Source organism: Gekko japonicus, unplaced genomic scaffold (assembly GCF_001447785.1).
Source record: "Gekko japonicus isolate JY-2015 unplaced genomic scaffold, Gekko_japonicus_V1.1 scaffold1065, whole genome shotgun sequence".
NCBI classification, from domain to species: domain Eukaryota; kingdom Metazoa; phylum Chordata; class Lepidosauria; order Squamata; family Gekkonidae; genus Gekko; species Gekko japonicus.
Genome location: NW_015172589.1, coordinates 19,321 through 41,753, shown reverse-complemented (window position 1 = coordinate 41,753; position 22,433 = coordinate 19,321). Strand labels below are relative to the sequence as shown.

General features: G+C 45.2%; 1 protein-coding gene across 1 annotated transcript in view; it reads left to right on the top strand.

The window, feature by feature from the left end:
- The window catches only part of SFSWAP (splicing factor, suppressor of white-apricot family), a gene marked incomplete at its 3' end in the record, with an annotated part of 112,336 nt that overhangs the window by 75,246 nt on the left and 14,657 nt on the right, over nt 1-22,433 (top strand). Inside the window, exon 13 of the mRNA XM_015421496.1 lies at nt 7,902-8,092. Coding sequence (XP_015276982.1) covers nt 7,902-8,092 — 191 coding nt within the window. The remainder of the gene's footprint in view (nt 1-7,901; nt 8,093-22,433) is intronic.

Here is a 22,433-nt window from a genome sequence, read left to right as displayed (position 1 = left end):
GACCTTGGGCCAGCCACAGTTGGCTCAGAGCTCTCTCAGCCCCACCTACCTCACAAGGTGCCTGTTGTGGGGAGAGGAAGGCGATTGTAAGCAGCTTTGAAACTCCTTAGGGTAGAGAAAAGCGGGGTATAAAAACCAGCTCTTCTTCTGATTCAATCCCTGACATCTCTGCTTAAAGGATCTCTCGGAGAATCTGTTTGTTTCTGCCTGGTACCCTTGAGAACAACTTCCAGTTGGAATAGCCGTTTCTGAGCTAGATAGACCCAATAATCTGATATGAGGCAGTTTCGTACGTTCATAAGTATCATTAAAGCACACTGTATCGCTTAACCAGATGCTTATGAACATATGAAAATGGAAATGTAGCATTAAAAAAAAAACTGGCTGATCATGAAACAAATTACCCACAGTGCATAAATTTGTCCTGAACATTGGGGTGCTGATTTTCGGGGGGGTGGGGTCCCGCTGGCTATCAAGGGGGCAGTCTTGAATGAGAGCTTACCTCCCTTTCATGCTGCATTCATGAGCACCCCAAGAATCAGTCCCAAGCGTGCACCATTAAGTTCAGGGCTGAATTGGGCTGCAAAGGCCCCTCTCATTTGAATTTCTGTTACGGAGCGCTGAATTGCAAAGATGGTGATCATCGAAGCAGTTGTCTGGCTGTGGTCCTAGTGTTGTGGTTAATGCTTCTGCCAACGAAGCGCTCTGAAAATTGCCCTGGAAGCTCCCATTCCACAGTCAGATACATGCGTGTTGTGGTCTTTTTATAATTAACAAATGGAAATATAATTGCCGCTTCCCTTCGAGAGCATCAGGCTCTAGGAAAATTCATCACCACCACCGCCCCCGCTTCGGCAGCCTGTCTTAGGGGCACCTACCTTAATATAGCTGTCGGTGAAAGATGCTGACTTCAGATTCCCGCAAAGTCAAGACAAGAGTCACTGGAAAAGACAATCAAGCTAGGAAAAGTCGAAGGCAGCAGGAAAAGAGGGAGACCCAACACGAGATGGATTGACTCAGTCAAGGAAGCCACGAGGGCCCTCGGTTTGCGAGACAAGGGCAAGGCTGTTAACGAGAGGACGTTTTGGAGGACGTTAATTCATAGGGTCACCATAAGTCAGAAGCGAACTGACCGCAGTTAAACACACGCACAATGCCAGTGTGATCCAAACTTGGGGAGGCCTATCTGGGAGGCAGAGGTGTGCTGTCTTCTAGACTAGCAAAAACAGTGAAGCCGTGGATGCCCAAACTCATATTAGCTGATTGTAGCAGGCTGCCCGCTTTCATCATCAACCAGAAAGAACAAATTGTGAGGGAAGGACGTGGTTTGAGATGCAGAGTATGTGACAGTTGTAAATGGTGCCAGCTTATTAAAAATAAGGGTGTGTCCCAGTTTTGTGTCGAAAAAAATGTTAATCTGAACCTTATTCCGCTCACTCGGTCTCTGTGATGAGAACTGGAGGTGGTGTTCTGAACGAGGCCAAATCCCAGCAGGACTGAAGAAAATCATACTCTGCAGGGGTAGGATCACTCCTTATAGACAGCGACTATCCCTAGAGAAGCAGTTATCAAACCTCAGGACCCCATTTTTAATTTAAAAATTTCCATAGAACTCCAAGGTTCCCCCTTCGTTCCTTGCTAGCACCCAAAATATGGTGAAAAGTCTATTTTTAAAGTGCACGGTACAAACCACATACATCCCAAGGACACTTCTGCCATATTAACAACAGTAAGAATCATAGCACTTTACGAGCAGTATTATTGGATGCATATAAACTTCAGGGCCAGTCCTCTCATGCTTTATTATTTATTTTAATTCATTTGTACCCCGCCTTTCTCCCCAATGGAGACCCAAGGCAGCTTACATCATTCTCCTCTCGTCCATTTTATCCTCACAACAACCCTGTGAAGTAGGTTAGGCTGAGAGAGCGTGATCGGCCCAGACTTGCCCAGCGAGCTTCCATGGCACAAGTGGCAATTTGAACATGGATTTGCCAGATACTAATCCAACAGTCTTCACCACTACACCGCACTGGCTCTCCAAAAGACCGGGACCCCAAATTCTACTCTGTCACCCTTAATTGGAAGGAATCGCATGCTGGAGACAGCAGTCAGCTTCCGTATTAGTTCATAACTTCTAAACGAAGATCACCGAAAGGGAGGTGGGGAAAGTGCCCGTAGAATCTTTCAGAGCTGCACATAGAAAAGATCGACAGTACACAAAACCTCAGCTTTCGGTATTAAATTGAAAACCACTGTTGTGTCCGTGTGTGTGGATGCAGAGTGGCATGTGTGCCAGAATTCTTCGTATCAGAAAATAGGCTGAAAACCGGTTTTTATACCAGAAGTAATCAATGTTCTCTCTAAGCTGAGTTAGTGTGAGCTAGCTTTTAGATTTTAGCCTACAGTTCAGGAAGGATGGCTCCAGAGCAAACTAACTTATGCAGTAGCCAAATCGCTCGCTCGCTCACAACTTCAATGCCAGTAGCTCACAAAGCAGAATTTTTGCTCACAAGACTCCTCATCTTAGAGGGAGCGTTGGAAGTAACTATGATGACTTCATTAGAACTGTATTGTCCTGCTGCTCAATTAGTTAGAGCTGCTGGTTTTCAGCAACCAGTCAGTGCCGTGTTCTGGCTAGTGCTCTTATGTGATCTGGAAGGTAAGTGGCCTTCCACCTTTAGAAAGAGGGAAGTTTTTCGCATCCCTTTCTCTTGATGTGGAGACTCCCTGCCCCCATTCCTAGGAACTAAGGGCGCTCCATTGTCACATTAGCCAGATGGAGCCAGTATGGCTCGCCTGCTGTGGACCCTCACAGATCCCCAGATGCCAATCTGAGAAACGCTGCCCTAGAGCGTACCCCAGGGATACTTTTGGTTCTGCTGTTCCCAAACCTAGATTGTGGTGACTTGGCATCGCTTGTACCGGCTCCCATCAGATAAGGCTTGTGCTTCTTGACAATTTGAAGCTTCACAAAAGAGACGTCTACTATCTCAGTGCAAGCAAAAGTCCGTGTGTGGGATGTGTATGCAGTTGTGTGAAAATTTCCCGTTTCTTTCTGCTGTCTGTTGTACAATTAAGCTACAGCCATTGCGGGTGCAAGGAAAGAAGCTTCCTCTTCCATGCCAGCAGTGATGAGTGTCTAAGCATTAAATGGCTTATGGCCTGTATACTTGACACAACTCTTCCTTCCTGACAGTTTGTAGTGTGTTTAAGGCTAAATTGTGAACGGTGTGCCACCTGTACCAGGATGCTTTGTAACATAGGCAGGAAAAGGCAAGTCCCTGTGCCATGGATCTTAAACCGCACTAGCTCCCAGGTTTAAGTAAGCAGTATTTTTTAAAGTTTGCTGGATACTTAGAAAGGATATCTTCCACAAACCCTTGGTAATTGGTATGCTAGAGTTCAAATAAGTGTTGCCGCCAGGATAGCAACAGTAGTTCTCCTTTGTCGGCAGGTTTCGAAAAATCTTGAGCGATATTTAATCTGCATGCACGTGTGTATTTCAGTAACAGATAAAACATTAATTTGATGAATTCATAATGGTGTTGTAGAGGATGTGTTTCAGTTCCTGCAAACGGGCTTCTCCGCTAATAAAAAGTCATGAAGCTGTTTCCAAATGGAATTATTTATTTTAAAAATATCCTACAGGATGTATCAGTTGGAGTGTCAGGTTCCTGAGTCTCATAGTTAGCTCTGAATGTATTATTCCATGTCTGCAGGTAAAGAAAAGTTGCTGAACATCAGGGGGAATTGCTCTTTCATTCTGAAAGTTGATGCATAATTTTTTAGTATATTTGTTAACCTTTGTGATAAAAAATTACATTTTTAAAAGACAAACAACAATGAAAGGAATTGTTAGCTTTTTACTGTGTCAGTTAAAGTTAAGTCTTTGTGTAATTTGAACTGCTCAGAGATTACTAGTTTAAAATGCTCATATTAATTACATTTCAAATGTGTTCTAAACCCCGAAGGCATTAACCAAAGTAGAAATGAGAAAACTGAAACATGCATACCTGATTGCAAGTGAGCATTATGAAATCAAAAGGCATGAAATACTTTTGAGGAATTCAATTGGGAAGAATTATTTTAAAATCAACATATTTTACTTGTGAGCTCAAAAGTTTGAAAATGTTTGACTGTTTCTGTGCTCAGCTTTTGCACGTAGTGTCATCTCACTTGTAAAAATGAGTAGTAATAATGCTGGCACAATTGGATTATTTTCTTAATTCCCTTATAATGCATTTGTGAAACCATCTCCTTTCTTTCCAGTTCAAATGTCGCCTTTTTATTTATTTGGGGGAGTAAAGGAGGGAAACTTTGACTATCTTCTAGGGAATTTGTACATATTAGTATCTATCCATGGCCAACTGTAAGGTGTCCCAAATTAGATTTATCAATTCACATTCATACACAATGGTACCTTCAACCTATGGAACACTTTAAAGACCCCCATCAGTAAGGAATGTGAACCTAGGGTTACCAGCAATGTTCCCTCTAAGTTGTGGAGTCCTGTGAGCAGAAATTCTACTTTGTGAGCTACTGGCATTAAAGTTGTGAGCAGGTAGTTTGGCTGCTGCATAAAATTAGTTTGCTCTGGAGCCATCTTTCCTGAGCTAAGACAAAAATGTGTGAGCTGGAGGCTAAAAAACTGTGAGCTAGTTCAATTTTTTAGCCTCTGGCTCACACATTTTTGCCTTAGCTCAGGAAGGATGGCTCCAGAGCAAACTAATTTATGCAGCTCACTCACAACTTTAATGCCAGTAGCTCACAAAGTAGAATTTTTGCTCACAGGACTCCACAGCTGAGAGGGCTACCAGATGTCTTCTTTTTAGAGGACGTGTTGTCTCTTTTTTGATATCCATCCTCTTTTTGGCTGTTTTTAAAAATGTCCTCTTTTTCGGTTGGAAGATTAGGAATATTCATAGTTAGCAGCAATTATCACGGCTTAAAAAGTAGGGGTATTTAAAATGACATTTGTCTCTGTGATCACTTGTTTGAAGTAGTCAAGTTGGGAAATATGACCTCTTTTTTGCTTTTCAAAATATGGTAACCACTGAACCAGAAAGCATTCAAGCTATCCTTCTTGCAACTTGAGTCAAAAAGGGATCCTGCTGAGGTTGGTGGGATTTAAGCATATTCGAGAAAGCTACCAGTGATCTTTTGGGGGCTTCTGCCGCTTGAAAAACAAAAGAGGCCTGTTGGATCAGGTCCGGCATTTCCCCCCCCCCCCTTGCAGGGAACAGGCTGCCCATAAGCAGAACATAAAAGTGGCAGCTTTCCAACTGTTACTGCCCTCCAGCAACTGACATCCAGAGGCCGACTCCGTCTGACGACGGAGGTTCCATTTTGACATGATCTTAATAGTGGTGGGCAATGCTCCCTCTAAGCTGTGGAGTGTTGTGAGCAAAAATTCTACTGTGTGAGCTCCTGGCATTAAAGCTTTGAGCGAGCGATTTGGCCACTGCACAAATTAGTTCGCTCCGGAGCCATCCTTCCTGAGCTAAGACAGAAATGTGTGAGCCGGAGGCTAAAAAACTGTGAGCTAGCTCACGCTAACTCAGCTTAGAGGGGACACTGGTGGTGGGTAAACGTATCCCCTTTGAGTTTGTCTAATCCCCTTGGGAAACCATCAGAAATAGTGACCACCGCACTGTTGCACAGGATTAAATTCCATGGAGGGATTTTGTGTTCCATGATGTAGGGCTTCCCTTTCGCCTATTCTGATTGTTCTGCCAATCAATTTAATTACTGTACTGTGGGAGAGTTTCTCCATTATTTTAAGTGGCGCACTTCGCATTCCAGCTGCCCTGCTGAAGAGTCTTCCACATTATTGACTCTGCGCTTCCAGCATAAGTGTATCTTCAACTGAGAATAGGTCGGCAAGACCATAGTACTCTTTAGCTTGGACTGCTCTGTGGGAAATGGCTGTGTGAGCACAAAGGTTTTTTTGTCTCATAAAACAAAAGGGGGAAGTTGCACCCTCCACTACTTTGTCACATGTGTCTTAATTTTTGTTAAAATAGCTAAGAAAAATAAATATTGGCATATTTGTTTATTTATTTATTTGATTTTTACCATTTTCTGCACACACAGGGCACCCCATGAGGGTAAACCGCTGCACCCTCCACTACTTTGTCCCATGTCTTAATTTTTGTTAACATAGCTAAGAAAAATAAATATTGACATATTTGTTTGTTTATTTATTTGATTTTTACCCCGCCTTCTCCACCAAGGCAGGCTTAGGGCGGCTTACAAGAACCAATAGGTAACAACAATATAAATGCCAGTGTAAAATGCACAAATTATTAAAAACAGTTAACAACGATGACGGTATCACAACAATAAAGTGCATTTTATTTATTTAATGGTCCATCCATTATCGGTGGGCATAGGCTGGAGATAGGCTGGAGATTAACACAGGACATAGATGGTAACACAGCTCCTACCTAAATGCCTGATGAAAGAGCTCCGTTTTCGTGGCCCTGCGGAACTGTGAGAGGTCTCATCCGGAAGCTCGTTCCAGTAGGTCAGAGATGCCACAGAAAAAGCCCTGGTCCTGGTCGATACCAGCCTGGCATCCCTAGGACCAGGGAGGGCCAAACGATTTTGCGACCCTAACGGTAGTGCTCTCTGGGGAACATGTGGGGGAAGGCTTCTCTATAATAAAACATGTTTTGTAGTAAACTATTCCGAGGTAAACAGCCTCATAGTCACAATAGGATTCATGTATTTTGATGTCACTGAATAATATAGGATCAAACACGTTGTAGCGTAGTGTTGCCAAAGTTATTCAAATCTGAACAGTAACGATATCCTTGAACAGGCTGTATGCATCTACAGTATGCATAGGAAGGAGCATTATCTTAGAATGCCTTACATACAAATGTTCGCGCTACACATTTTGAATGAATTAAACCCTGTCTTAAAAGCATTCCATTCATTCCAAAAGAGGAACTGCTTCATAAAGAGTTCCACAGTTTTTTCCATTGGAAAGACTGAACAAGGTTGCTTGGGGGGGAGATGGTATTTTCCAGGGGTTTCCTGGCCTTCACGTTTCTGGAGGTGGCCCATCCAGCTTTGCCTTGCCTGTTAGTGTATGGCAAGTCTATAACAAACTTGTTCAGCCAAAAGAATTGATCAGATGTAAATCCGAGGCTGTCTTGGGTGTGGGGAGTTACTTAAGCAAGTGATTACTCGTCTGCCTAGCGAGTACAGTTTGGAAAAGGAGAGCTTAGCTTTCAACTTCCTCGTTTGCTACATTTTCATCGTATCTGAAGAACTAGGCCCTCTCAACAACAATTCTCGACCTCATTGCGGTGTCCCCCCCCCAAAAAAGTGGAGATTCTTTAGTTTAGCCGAAAAGTTAATCCCCCTTTCTAATAGTAGATTGGCATAGTAATTGTAATGCAATGCAATGAATATTGGAATGTATTTCTCTCATCTGGTGGCAGAGGAGACATAACACTGCACAACCATTCACTTGTACCTCAAGGAGAGGAGACGAATGGAGCATAACAACAGGGTCTCAGTTAATTACAATCAGCATTCCACAATTAAGAAGGATACATTTACACATCAGTCTATTTTGACATATTTATTTGCTTCACTGTGTTTCCCTCTCCCAATTAAATCCAAACAAATGGTGGCCATATAAGGTTAGCTTGTTATTCCTGTTTGAACTTGGCAGCTGTTAAAACATCTTCATTTTGTTGTATATTCACCCTCTGCTGATATGTATGGACTGTTTACTTCCATTTCAGTGTATCTGAGGAAGCGTGCGTGCACTCAAAAGTTCATACCTTGAATAACATTTGGTTGGTCTTAAATGTGCCACCGGACTCAAACTTTGTTTCCCCCTTTCTAAACTCACCGCCTGGTTCCCTCTTTTGTTTTCCCAGCCAAACAGAAACTAGAGGACAGGCTGGCAGCCGCCGCCAGAGAGAAGCTAGCCCAGGCCTCCAAGGAATCCAAGGAGAAGCAGCTTCAGGCAGAACGGAAGAGGAAGGCTGCCCTGTTCTTGCAGAACCTGAAGAATCCCCTGGCTGAAGCAGAGGTGGAGAAGATGGAGGAGAACGCCTTTAATCTCGAGGTGAGAAAGGGAATGCCATTTGAAACCTTAGTGCCATATTTATTTATTTTGTTGGACTTTTGTCCCGCCCTCCCCTGCAATGCAGGGCTGCTCAGGGCGGGTTACAACAAGTTGATAAAACAATTAAAATGGTTGAATGTTGGTGCAAAGGGGGGGATTGCATGCTTGCCTGTCTTATTGCTTTCTGGATTTGAAGGAGAACTGTTGTGGGGGGGTGGGGGGGGCTGAGTTTAGTAGTGCATTAGTGTCAGTTTTCCTGAGCTTGCGGAAATGGATCCGTCAAGCTCTAGCAATACAGGCACATGTTCTTTTTCAGGACCAAAAGCGGAAACTTAGGTGAGTGAGGTTGGCATAAGCTGTCCCTTGGATCTCGAGACTCTCAGTTTAGCCATCACTTGATTGCTTTTGTGGGAATATCCCATATTTTTGTATTCTGTGTGAAACTTTCCTTTCACATCTTGGGTGTTTTCTATGTGTGTGATTTTTACAGCTGAATCATTTTGTCACAGCAAAGTTTTACATCCCAGCCTTCTCCCAAGGTGACATGGCTTAGTGGTAGAGCATCTGCTTGGCATGTGGATGGTCCCAGGTTCAATCCTCAGCATCTCCAGTTAAGAGGTCCAGGCAGTAGGTTATATGAAAGACCTCAGCCTGAGACCTTGAAGAACTGCTGCCAGTCTGCATAGATAGATTCAGGTGGGTAGCCATGTTGGTCTGAAGCAGCAGAATGAAGTTTGGGTCCAGTGGCACCATTAAGACCCAACAGATTTTTGTTCGAGGTATAAGCTTTCATGTGCATGAACTCCGTATCTGAAGAAGTGTGCATGCACGTGAAAGCTTATACTTTGAATAAAACTTTGTTGGTCTTAAAGGTGGCACTGGACTCAAACTTCAGTTTGAGTAGACAATACTGGTGTTGATGGACCAATGGTCTGATTTAGTACAAGGCAGCTGCCATGTGTTCATGAGTCTGTAGTGGTATACGTACCTTAGACCATGAGGTGGAGACAGACACTTCCTGAAGGTTTACAGGGATTTGAACCCAGATCTCCCAATCCAAGACCCGTGCTCTAACCCCTACGTAAGACTGTTGTTGGAATGATATAAAACCAGAGTCAATTCTTGTTGTATCCAGAAGTCAGAATTTTTACATTGCAATTAAAAAGGAGTTCCTTAAAGAAGACATGCAGCACTGTGCAAATAGTTATCACTTTTTTAAAAAATCTGAAGAAGATTATCGAGACCCCGGGAGGTTTTTGCCATCACTGTGTTAACTGAATATTGTATGTGAGTCTCCTTCAAAGAACTATAAATAGAGGGAAATTCTCCCCCCACACACACACACACATCATCATCATCCCTCCAGGTTTCACTTGAACACAACATTTGGAAGTGCTTTTATCCAAGGCCAGGCATTTAGTGCATAATGTAGAATGAAAGTGGGATTCATGCTAGTATCTCTGGATAAAGGTAAGCACACAATAACCCTCAGGCACGCAGAGTGAAACGAGGGTGTTCATGGACCTCAGGGGTGCAGTCACTCTGCCGTTTGCACATCACTTGATTTCTATAGCAGCTGTGTATTCAAAACCGATGTGATCATCTGTCTTTGTTTTAATAATTTTTTGTTTTTGCATCAGTACCCCCCAGTATTTTAGACTGAGGCAGAGGCTCTTAAGCCCACAAGGTTGCTAGGAGCAACCTCAGAACCTTGATTCTGAAATCATTAATGCCTGGGGACTCAATGAGCTGGGCTGGTTGATGAAAGTGGGGTAGTACGTGGCATACAAATAAAGCAAATTCAGAAGGATTTCTGCACTTCGCCATGGTCTCTGGGCTGATCTCGTATTCTGGTTGAGGGGAGAAATCCACGTTGGCCACCTCAGCCCCAGTGTTTGGAAACGAAGAGAACACTCTTGCGAAAACTGGACTTAAATATCCCCAGTTAAAACATCCCTCGCTAAAACCAGAAATAAAATGGCAAGCCCCAAATCCCTCCTCCCCTTAAAAGATGCCTGCTATTCAAACCCCTTGTCACAAGCAGGGGACCAGGGAAGCCCTCTGTAGGCTGCCCCCACTCTGGTACGGGCCTCCTTGGGAGGGGCCAGAGCTCCCAACCGACCCCTTCGGTCCTCTCCTTCCCAGTAGGTTTTACTTTATATGTGACCGAATGAGGAGTGAGGAACCAGGCGGAATAATAAACAGTTCTATTTAAGAGGTCTGGTAACAACTGGTTTTCAAATAATTGGTAGAATAATGAACTCAATAAAGGTAGGTAAACTAGCAGAATAAGAAACCCTAGCGTGTCTGACTATACTGACTATACTGGTGCCTTCTCTAGGTGCTTGATCTCAGACTGACTCACCCTTTTTGGATGAGGGATCCCTCCTTCTGCAGCAGCCTCACCATCCCTGCTCCCTGGGAGTGAACCTCCCTCCCACTTTGTGCCAGGACTTTTATTCCGTCTTCCCAGGCACTACCTCCTACTCCTCTGCTGATGTAAATTTCCCCTCCAAATCCCCTGTTAACCAATCACAGGGTCCAGAGGGTGGCCTGGGAAATGTAGGCCCAGTAGTCACTCCACTACAGGCTTTCCCAGAGCCTCTAGGCCAGTGATGGAGAACCTTTTAGAGACCGAGTGCCCAAACTGCGACCCAAAACCCACTTATTTATTGCAAAGTGCCAACATGGCCATTTAATCTGAATACTGAGGTTTTACTTTAGAAAAAACAACCCATACATTAACTTAAGATGATCCAAACAAAGTAAGGAAAGCAATCCCAAATGCTTTCATTTACTTAAAATTATTTGGCAGAGAATTCGACACTTTAATTATGGTCTGGGCCTGGCTGGGGCGATGGCATGTGTGCCCACAGAGAGGGCTCTGAGTGCCACCTCTGGGACCCGTGCCATAGGTTCGCCACCACTGCTCTAGGCCCCCCCTAGAGCCTATAGGCTGCACTACTACAGGCCTAGGATCATGATATCCCTTCAAAAGCCCTGGCAAAGTGGCAGGCCTTGCTATGCCTCCTGAAGACCTCCAAGGAGGGGGCCCCTCTATCAGGGAGCCCCTTCCACAGAGCCACAATAGAAAAGGCCCTGTTTTCAGTCGATGCCAGACAGCCCCCCCTAAGTGGTGGGATAGCCAACAGATGAGTGCCTGGTAACCATCATTAACGCCCAGGGACACATGGAAAGAGATGGTCCTTCAGGTATGTGGGTCCAGGTCGTGCGACTCAGCGATTCTGTATTCTGAATGTCTCTCATATATTGAGCAAGAAGTTGGAAATTGCGGGTTATAAAATAATTAGCAGTTTTCTGTTTCATATTGAGCAACTCTGTAATTGTCTTTTATTGCTGAACACAAACATCAGAACTATCACACTGATTAAAGCCGGTTCATTAAACAATTATTTTTTTCCCCCAGCAGACACCCCAACCAGCTGTCTTATGACTAGTGGACCGACCTGAAACAATTTTGTGCTGATCAATACTAGTGGAGCATTTGACATACCCCAGTGGTGGAGCAATTTTAGTCCCGTTTTCTGTTGTTGTAAAACTACAAATGAAATCTTTTAAAATAGATACTCTGGGCAGAAGGAGAATAAGCTTAAAAGACCCGTGTCACAGTGTGTGTTCTGTTTGACCAAGAAGTTCTTTGTTTGCTACCTTAAATCAATAGAACAATTTTCTTAAAAACAAACCCAAAAGAACAATTTTCTTAGAAGCGAACCCAAATTATTACAATTGTACAATCATATTTTTAGCTGACACCTTTCGAAATAGCTACCATATGTTTACTGTAGGCATTTGTCTCTTATTCAATTCCATGAAATACTGATTACATACATAGTGTTATCAAAACATTTCTATAACCTGTGGCTGCTCGTTCTGTTGAATCTCTTGCCCCCCAGCCAGACGCTGCTATGTTACAAGGCCTGTTACCTTTTTCACCAGCTCCACTAATGTCGGAAATGGCAAGGCTTCCAAAATGCCTTTTGGAAATAATAACATTGATTTGGAACCTCAAATCAATCATAAATTTTTGCCATCGGAAACAAGTAAACAGCACCTTAGCAGAAATGCAGTACTTACAGGGGTTATTACTGGAAACGGTGTGCTGGAAACTTGTGTTTCACATTAAGGGACAGCACTGGATCCAGAGTCTGAGCTCTTTGAGGGGGAATAACATTTTCCAGCACACCTTTATGAGCTGATGTGGCATCAGTAGGTATGGACTAGGAAGGCCCTGGTTTGAATCTCACCTCTGCCATGAGCTCACTTTAGCCCAGGTGGTCCCCAACATTTTTGAGCCTGTGGGTACCTTTGGAGTTGTGATACAAGGTGGTGGGCGGCGGAGCCAGCCACAAACTGCTGCAGCTTACCTTCAGTCACACAGTGAAGATGCTTGTGCTGCAGTGGCAGTTGCTGCCAAAGCAGCGTTTTTAAAAATCTGTACAACCAATCAAATCTCCAGTGGCCAATCAGAAGCCTTGCTGGGCAGAGGTCCCACTTGGCCCTCCCTGCTCTCTAAAAACACCATGACACCCACCTGCACCATGCTGGGGGCCCCCGCTTTAGACAATGCACCATCACTCAACACTCCTCCCTGCCTCCCCAGAAGTTCAGGGATAGTCACATTGACTACATTTACAGTATTACTTGCAGGAATCAAGGTGGGGTTGTTCGCGTGCCCTACTAGAATCTGTGTCGCCAGGTTTAAATCCCCGCTCAGCTATGGAAGCTCACAGGGTGGCCTGCCGTTGTAAGCAATGCTCCCTCTAAGCTGTGGAGTGTTGTGAGCTAAAACTCTGCTTTGTGAGCCACTGGCATTGAAGTTGTGTGCAAGCGATTTGGCTGCTGCATAAATTAGTTTGCTCTGGAGCCATCCCTTCCTGAGTATGACAAAAATGTGTCAGCTGGAGGCTAAAAAACTGAGAGCTAGCTCACACTAACTCAGCTTAGAGGGAACACTGGTTGTAAGATGCTTTTGTATACAGTATACAAGAAACTCCATATTATTTAAATGCCAATCATTCATATGCCTTATTTATATCCCATCTTTCGACTGAGCAGCTAACACACCCTTGGAACAGGTTAATTTATTTTAAAAATCACTTGCATGTTTGTTTATCCTAGATTTGGGGGGGGGGGTGTAACCAAAAGAGCTTCACTTTAATAAGTTTCTGTGTGCCCTGAACTTGTATAGCTGTCCATGCAAGTGTGCCTTTTATGAATGAGGTTTTTAATTTGCTTTGAGCTGGCTGTAACAAAAGGAATCTGTCTTGAAAAACAGATTTCCCCCCCTTCCTTTCCTTGCATTCCCTCAAATCAGACCTGCTTTCCCCACTGTGGAACAGAAATTATTAATGAGCTGCCTCAAGTTACGCTACTCAAACACAATCTGTAAGGCCACCTTTGCTTTTCTGTCTTGCATTAATTAGCAAGCATAATGGGGGAGTGGAAGGTTATGCTTATTTTTAGAATCCTCTTTCCTGTTTGTCTCTGTCCGTTCCTGTCTTGTAATGGTAGTCAAGGTAGTGGACCTCTCCCAATACTGTTTTCTCCGCAAGACTGGCCTCAGAGATAGATCAGCAGATCTCAGAATTACACTCTGCTGCCCACAGGCAGAAATGAATGAGCAAACTGGAGAATATTGTGGATGCTTAAACATGGGAATCTTCCCTGACTCAGAGATAAAGACTTGAAAAACCCAGGAATCTCCTGGTTTGGCATTGTGCCCCCTGAGGGCAGGAGAACATTGTACCTGGAATCCATGGCAGGTCTTCCTGTGCAGCCCCTGTGTCTAGAGTCTATCCACGGTGAATGGCTACTTGTTCTTCAAGACTGGGAGAGAGAACGGATAAAAGGAAGTACTTCTTCACCCAAAGAGTGATTAACACTTGGAATTCACTGCCACAGGAAGTGGTGGCGGCTACAAGCATAGACGGCTTCAAAAGGGAATTAGATAAGCATATGGAGCAGAGGTCCATCAGTGGTCACAAGGTATAGATAGGGGCTCTGGGGCAAGTGATGCTCTGTCTTCTTGGTGCTTGGGGGGGTCAACAGTGGGAGGGCTTCTAATGTCCTGGCCCCACTGCTGGACCTCCTGAGGGCACCTGGTATTTTTGGCCACTGTGTGACAGAGTGTTGGACTGGATGGGCCTTTGGCCTGATCCAACATTGGCGTCTCTTACGTTCTTATGTCTTGAAGCCACGAGCCCAGTCACTGCTTCATTCTGCAGGTTGCTTTATTTACCAGTCCAGGCATCTGAAGGTGTGGTTCATTTCACCCACACCAGGGTTCCATTGCATTGCATAGGAGCAGAGTCAGGACACTGCAACCTGCCTCCTGCTTCTCCTGCCAGCCTCCTCCCATTCCCCCTTCCTCCCTTTTTCTTTTATAGCCCCAGCTTCACATCTGGCCCTGGAGCGAAGTTCTACCTTTCTCCATTCCCTGACCTACCTCAAAACATCTGGTCCCAGAGAGCCACTGTTCTCCCACCGAGGCCTGCTCACTGCCTCCACACTCTTTGAACTTCCCTGGGCCAGGCTGCCTTGTTGCTGAGGCTATCCTGACCAGTGTCCCCTCTAAGCTGAGTTAGTGTGAGCTAGCTCACAGTTTTTTAGCCTCCAGCTCACACATTTTTGTCTCGGCTCAGGAAGGATGGCTCCAGAGCAAATTAATTGATGCAGTGGCCGAATCGCTCGCTCAAAAGGTTAATGCCAGTAGATCACAGAGTAGAATTTTTGCTCACAAGAGTCCACAGCTTAGAGGGTGCACTGATCCTCACTGCACCTTTCTGCCCCTTGTCCCACCCAGGGGAGTCTTGCTGTTGAGTCCAAGGGCCTGCCCTGCCCTGCCAGGGAGTTCATTTCTGTTTTGCCTGCCACACTTGGTTATTATCCTCGTCTTTCTACAAGAAGGAGGGCTAGAAAGACTGAAAGCCTGATGCCCACTTGGATTCCTTTGCAGTTCTCTCTGAACTGTCCTTATTTAAATCTGCATCACTCCCATGTGGCATCAAACAAGTATGTAGCCTCAGACCATCTGCATTACGGACCAGATCTGATGAAAATGTTTTGACTTCCCTTACCTTATGAAAGCTTAGGATGAGGCATTTTTCACTGGGTGCTGAGAGTTCATCACAGAACTGTCGTTCCAAGAAGTTCATTGAATATTGGTTGTCTTTTAGTGGGTTACATGCTGACCTTAGTTGGCGTCAATACCGCTTTCTTCAGCGGTTACTGATTCGGGCTGCGGGACAGGAGGGAGAATTCCCAGATGCAAATGAAGACAGAGGGTCTTTGCCCTTTATAGATGTGCATAGGAGACAATTTTATGAGCTTTGGCTTTTCTCATCTATGTGTAACAAGCTGTACCTACTGAAATTCCCATCAAGATTTTTGGTATATTTTTCTTGATTTATACCCTTGCTCTCTCCCCAGTGGGCTCTATAGTGATCTGTGTGGACAGCTCTCGGTTTACCTATTTCCTGACTCAAAGCAGCTTAGTGTTAACTGGCAGGATTTCTTAGAAACTGCCTTCTATTGAAGTATGGGATTGATGGTAGATAATATAGGATATTACTTTTTGTTCCTAACCTCTTGTTCCATACGGTTCTCTGTTCTTCGTTTTTGCTTTGTCTCTGTTCCCTGTGGCAAGATCAAAAAGGATCTACGCTGGGCAGAAAGTCCTGCAAATTTGCTCACCGAGAAATGGGGGACAGTGTGACTATTCTCTAGCCTTCATTGGGTGATTTATTTTTTTTTGAAATCTCATTATTGTGGAAATAAGTTATTACTGCTATTTGCGCTACTTTTGGGGGTGTGATCTGGTGTCTCTTTGGGAGGGCGGGTCGTATGGGCTGTTTTGAGGAATTCTGGGAAAGTATCCGGCAATAATAGTTCACTCGTTATAAAAACACAGAATAAGTGAAGCTGTTGCTTTTTTGAGGTTAAAAAAATGTGAGCTACCAGTAGAAATCTTCCAAGTTGCAAAAGCTGCTTCTAGGCTGAGCCAGGGGTGGTGTATGTGTGGAGCAATAGTGCATTGCCCACGAAGTGACAGTTTCTGAAACGAAGAAGGGGCAGTTTGTATGAGAACATAATGGGTTGAATCCTGTGAACCCACTTGGCCAATGACACTGTTTTCCCCTGGTGCAAGAGGCCTCTTGCATAAGTGGAAGCCACCTTGCACTGTGGGAAGGCACCACCGTTAGCAGGAAGGAATCTGCAGGGTCCGATCCAATAGTTGCGTACTGATATGTAGATGAGGCTGCAAAATGACTCCTACAGAAAACTTCAGGAGTAAATCAGACATAACTCTGGGGGTGGTTTCCTACCTGTGATCCCCTCGTCTGCCTATCCCTTGTGCCTCCCTCCCCCGGCACTGTCGTCTTCTTGTAGCTTTCCATGAGTCCTAGCGCTGTAACACCGAGAGACAGTGCCTTCTCTGCAGGCAGCCCCTGTGTCTGGTCTCTATCCAGGGTGAATGGCTACTTGTTCTTCAAGACTGGGAGAGAGCCAGCCACATACAGTTGTCCCCACATGCTGTTTGCTCAGTGCTCTCCCCTTTTCTGGCCTTTGGTGCCTGCCGTCTTTTCTAACACTGGATGGCTAGATACAAACCTGCTACACTTGTCCCAAAGTGCAACTGACAACCAGAGTGCAAGATCTGTATTTAGCGTACGCGTGGCTCTGTAGGGGAGCATGGAAGGCTGGAGCCCCTCTCCCCCCCCCCCCCCCTCCGAAAGGAGGGGTGGCCCCCCCCCCCCCCCCCCCCGCTCTGCTGACCTGATCTGAATGGGGCTCCTGGTAGGTTAGGTAGGTGAGTTGCCCGCAGCTGCCATGTGGTTGCAGGGAAAGTTCAGTTGTGTCAGAGGGACCCATAATAACATCAGAAGAGCCCTGCTGGATCAGACCAGTGAGGGTCCGTCTAGCCCAGCATCCTGCCTCACCCAGTGGCCAGCCAGCTCCTCTTAGATAGCCAGTAACAGGGCATGGAGGTCGAGACCTTCCCCTGATGTTGCCTCCTGGCTCTGGGATTCAGAGGCTTTAGTGCTTCTCAATATGGAGGTTCTCCTCAGTCACTATGGCTTAGTAACCATTGATCGACTTCTCTTTCATGAATCCATCTAAATCCCCTTTTAAGCTGTTTAGTGTTTTGTACTGTATTGTTTTAATCTGTTTTAACTTTGGCACTTGTGCCTCTTTGTTAGCCGCCCTGAGCCTTCGGGGAGGGCGGGATACAAATCCAAAAAATAAAATCCTGGGGCCATCACAACATTCTCTGCCAGCGAATCCCACCTTTTATTCGCTCTCTGTGTAAAGCAGTGTTTCCTTGTCTCCGTCCTGAACCTACTGCCTATCAGCATCATTGGATGCCCTCAAGTTCTAGTATTTTGGGGGAGAGGGAAAAAGTTCTCTTTGTCAACTTTCTCTCCCCCATACATAATTTTAGAAACCTCTGTTGTGTCTCCCCCTTAGTCGCCTCTTTCCTAAACTGAGAAGTCCCAGTCTCTTCAGCCTTTCCTCACAGGGAAGGTGCTCCGACCCCCTAATCATCTCGGCTGCCTTCCCCTGTACTTTTTCCAGCTCTGCGGTGCCCTTTCTGAGATCCATGGACCAGAACTGTCCACACAGTATTCCAAATGAGGCCGCACCACCAATCTGTACAGGGGCATTACAACATCGGCCGTTTTATCCTCAGTCCCGTTCCTAATAAACCCTAAGATGGAGTTCTCTGGGCAGTGCTCACTCTAAGTCCTCAGCTGAAGCATATCAGAAAGAAACCGTGGGACCGTAAGGCATCCCGTTGGGTGGCATCACGCCTTACGGTGCCTCGGATGATGAGCCCGGTATTAGAAGCATAGTCAGAAGGCTGCAAAAAGGAGAAGGGGGCCTCATTTTCTTCCAGCACGGGCATTCAGAGCAAGGTGCTGTGTGTACGGAAGAAAGGGGGGGTGGGGTGGAAGCAAAGGCAGAAGATCGACATTGTGGCTCTTGTTCCCATCAGCATAGCGACAGAGAACCGAAAGGAGTTTAGCCACACGAACACGAGCAGCTTCCTTATATGGAGCCAGACGGCCGCTCTTGTCGATGTGAGCATCGTCTGCTCCAGCTGACACTCCAGGGTGTCCGATAGAGGTCTTTAGCTAACTGATCCTCTTAAGGATGCCCAGGGTTAGGCCTGGGGATCACCTCGGGATGCTCTGTCACTGAGCGGTAGCCCTTGCCCACAGGCTGTTCCTGCCTCCCTGGGAAGGCGTCTCTAGAGCAAGTTTTATGCCATGGGGATGAAGGCAGAAACCCTCCAAGGATAGTCCTGAGCCTGTAGGCGAGGGATCTGCTGTGATGCCAGTTGGCACAGGCACTTCCATGCCTCCTGAGCTGGGGTTTGCCCTCCAGACCAGACTCAAGGACCTCCCAAGTCCTCCTTCCACAGATCCCATAAAACATTTTGCCCCCTTTTAACTTCCTGTGCATCAAGGCTTCCGAAACACTCTCTGGCTATGCTAAAAATAAGTGGAATGTATGTAAATGAGACTTCTCTCGTTTTAAATCTCTTTCTAATCGCTTTTGTGCGTGTTTTAATGGCATTGTTCACGGTTATTAATGAGCATGTGGAAATGCAAATTTAAAGTGAGACAATGAATATCTTTAATTGCTCCTGAACAACAATAGTTGTAATTAAATCGGTTGCTATGAATGACACGGTAAATTGTATATTCTAAGCCACCAACAAATTTTGAGGCCGCCCCTCCCCCCGACTTCTCTGCTCTGAAGTAGTTTGAGAACTTATTCCTTGATCAGCCAATTCAGCTCAGCCTGTGCGGTTTTGATCTTCACTGTTCTTTTTCGCCGAACGATACGTGATGTATCCGGCACAGCCGAGAAGTTGCAAAGAGGCAAAGCCGCATCTCGATGAAGGCTTAAGTGAACTTGTGATTCGAAGGAGTCGGGTCCACCTTGCTCTTGAGGGTGAGAACGGCTTTGAAAATTGAGATAAAGCGCGGCGGGGGGGGGTGTTTTCATCTTTGCAGAGATGGATATTCAAAGTCAAGCTGCTGTTATGGTTTTATAGGTATGAAGCGGCGCTGCCGGGAATGCCATTTTAAAGCAGATGTAAACAGATTACCTCAGAGCTCTGCGATGACGGGAAATCTGGCATATTAACCCACTGTTATCCAGGCCTTTGGCACTATGGGGAGCAGAAAGGGCAAGCAAACAGCCCCATATGTCAGCTGCTCAAAGAGAGAGATTTTCTGTTAGTGGAGGGGATGGGCTTCAGAAAGGCTGGGAGTTTGATGGCACGTGCTGAGCAGTCCCCTGGAAGAGTCCAGTGGGAAGCCTTGGTGTTGCTTAAAGGTACCTTTTTCTTCCAAGGTGTGTGTTTCTTTAACCTTTTTCTTAGCCTAATGGGACGCTGCTCTGTCAGGGGTTGATCATGGCCTGCACTGTGGGGAAGGCGTTTCTTATCAGGTGAGCTACAGACGCCTCCCCCCCCCAACAGATTGCTTACCTTTCCTACTAACAGCGGCAGAGCCACTGTTTATGTGAGCTGCTGTGGTTTGTACATTGTCAACTTTCCCCCAGCATTTTCTAACACAGTAATGGCCTGTCATAATAAACCTGATTTGCCATGGGTTTATAAATGTTGTTAAGCACTTATCCAGCTTCGCGTCAGAGGCTTCAGCGTGTACTTCTTCATTCACGTATATCAGCCAGGTATGTCAATAACGAGGACCCAGTAAATGGCTTCTGCCCGTACTAGGAATCGGAGCAAAGCTTTATGTTCCTCATAAAGGAAAAATAATTGATATTCAGAGGGAGAAGGCTTGATTAAATAAATGCCTCTGAGAGCTCGGGAAATGTCTGTTCCAAGACTTTCTGTTCGCATACAGCTTAGAACACGTTTGCTCAGGGGTCTTTGGGGTTGAAATATGGGGCAGCCCTGGAACGTTCCAAAAGGGATTAGGGAATTCAATAATAGCTTGCTTTATTTTATCCCATCTCTTGTGTGAGCCTTTCATTAACCTCTCTATGACAGCACTGCTTTCATTTCGCTGCCTGCTTTCCTTTTTGCCTTGTCAATATCAGTGCAGCTTCCTAACTTTCAGCCACGTGCGGTATTGTCTTCTCCTTGTGTCTTTTTCACCAGAGATTTTACAGGCCGGTTTCTCCATGGGCGTTGCTTCAGAGTCTTTAGTGTTGTCACATAGGCATGAGCTAGCCATGGTATTATGGGTAGAGTGTTGGGATAGGACATGGGAAGATCCAGGTTCAAATCCCCACTCTGCCGTGGAAGTTTGCTGGGTGACCTGGAACAAGTCACGCTCAGTCTGACCTACTTCACCAGGGGTGTTGTGAGGATAAAATGGAAGAGAGGAGGAGATGTAAATTGCTTTGGCTCCTCTTTGGGGAGAAAGATGGGGTATAAAAGACATCAGTAAATAATACGTCTACTTAGAGCAGAATATATGAAGGCTTATGGGAAAATACTTTCCTAATTTCACCAAAAGCAACCTTTAAAATGGACTTAAACGTTCATGCATAGGTGTAGCCATCCATGCATGTGCTGCCTGGTGAAATCTTGAATTCTCCATGTCTCTGTTGCCCAGTCTCATCCATATTACTTCTCCCCCCGGTGCTGGATGGTGAAGAGGTTTTTTTTGGGGGGTGATCAGTATACTTCTGTTGTCTGGGATTGTACTTCATGCCAAAAAACAAACAGTTAAGATGTCAGAATGATTGGTACTTTTTTTTTTTTTTACAATCAAGTCACAACTGACTTATGGCAACCCCGTAGGGTTTTCAAGGCAAGAGACGAGCAGAGGTGGTTGCCGTTGCCTGCCTCTGCACAGTGACCCTGGTATTCCTTGGTGTCCTCCCATCCAAATACTGACCTGAGCTGATACTGCTTAGCTTCCGAGACCTGACAAGATAAGGCTATCAAGGCCAGGGCTACCCTACCAAAAAGCATTCCAGAGGAGTCCCCCACAGTGGGTCAGTGAGAACAACATCTGGATATCCTACCTGGCTTTTATTGATACTGTAATGATATCAGCAGACGGATTCATGTGGGTAGCCGTGTTGGTCTGAAGCAGTAGAACAAAGTTTGAGTCCAGTGGCACCTTTAAGACCAACAGAGTTTAATTCTCGGTATAAACTTTCATGTGCATGCACACTTCTTGAGATGCACAGGAAAGCTAATGCCCAAAATTAAGCTTTGTTGGTCTTAAAGGTGCCACCGGACAAAAAAAAAAGTGTAGCAAACAAACTAACATGTAATAGCACAAGCTCTGTTCTGTTTTTCAATCGCCTCCTTTACCTTACATCAAGGGAACAAGGAACAAGAGGGTGTGAGAGAGGGTAACAGTGAAACAGGCCAATCTTGGCACATGGCAATAGCTTTAAACTTGCAACCTATTTGTGGGCAGATGCTGCCAGGCAGAGAATGGCCACAAGTCCTGCCAAATGCAGGCTTGCAGTGGTGTGCAAAAGAAGAGGACAGTTCTGTTCAAGGTATGCTCTATAACGTGAATTTCACTGCACAAGCTAGAAGGCCACTTCCCAACAGAGTAGTCTTCACGTGCCTGGGATTCATCTACCTTCCTTGATTTTTTTCTTCTGCGTAGCCTATAAGCAAGCATGCCTTTAATGTAGATTCAGGAGGGTAGCCGTGTTGGTGAAGCAGCAGAACAGAGTTTGGATCCAGTGGCACCTTTAAGACCAAGAAAGTTTTATTCAGGGTATAAGCTTTTGTGTATCTGAAGAAGTGTGCATGCACACAAAAGCTTATACCTTGAACAAAATTTTGTTGGTCTTAAAGGTGCCCCTTGACCCATGCCCTTAATGTGTCCAACACAAATGGGACCCTGCCAACAAATAAAACTACTTTGTAAAAGCTGTAGAAACCTGGCTTGCTAATTGCCTGTAGAGTAAAAATCCGTCTTCCCTCAAGATGTTACATCTGTTCCGCAAAAACATTTGTTAGAACTCTTTTTTTCACTCCATATGGCTTCTGCCTGTTGCATTGCCCTTACCTTTATAACTCCTTGGGACTCTGGATCACCAGTTGTGTCAAAGGAATACATTTCGTAGCTATGCGGGAACACACAAAAGATCGAACTCTTGTTACCGGGTTTCGCTGAGCTCAAAGGCTGCTTGAAGGAAAGCCAGCATTATTTCAAAGCATAAAAATATCCAAACACAGTTTAAAAACAAACAAAACATTGACATCGCTGATAAAAATGGTGTGCGTCTATGTGTGCACATGCACATGCTCTACTTTCTGACACTTTAAAGACTTGGCCAAGACTCTTATTAAAACAAAACT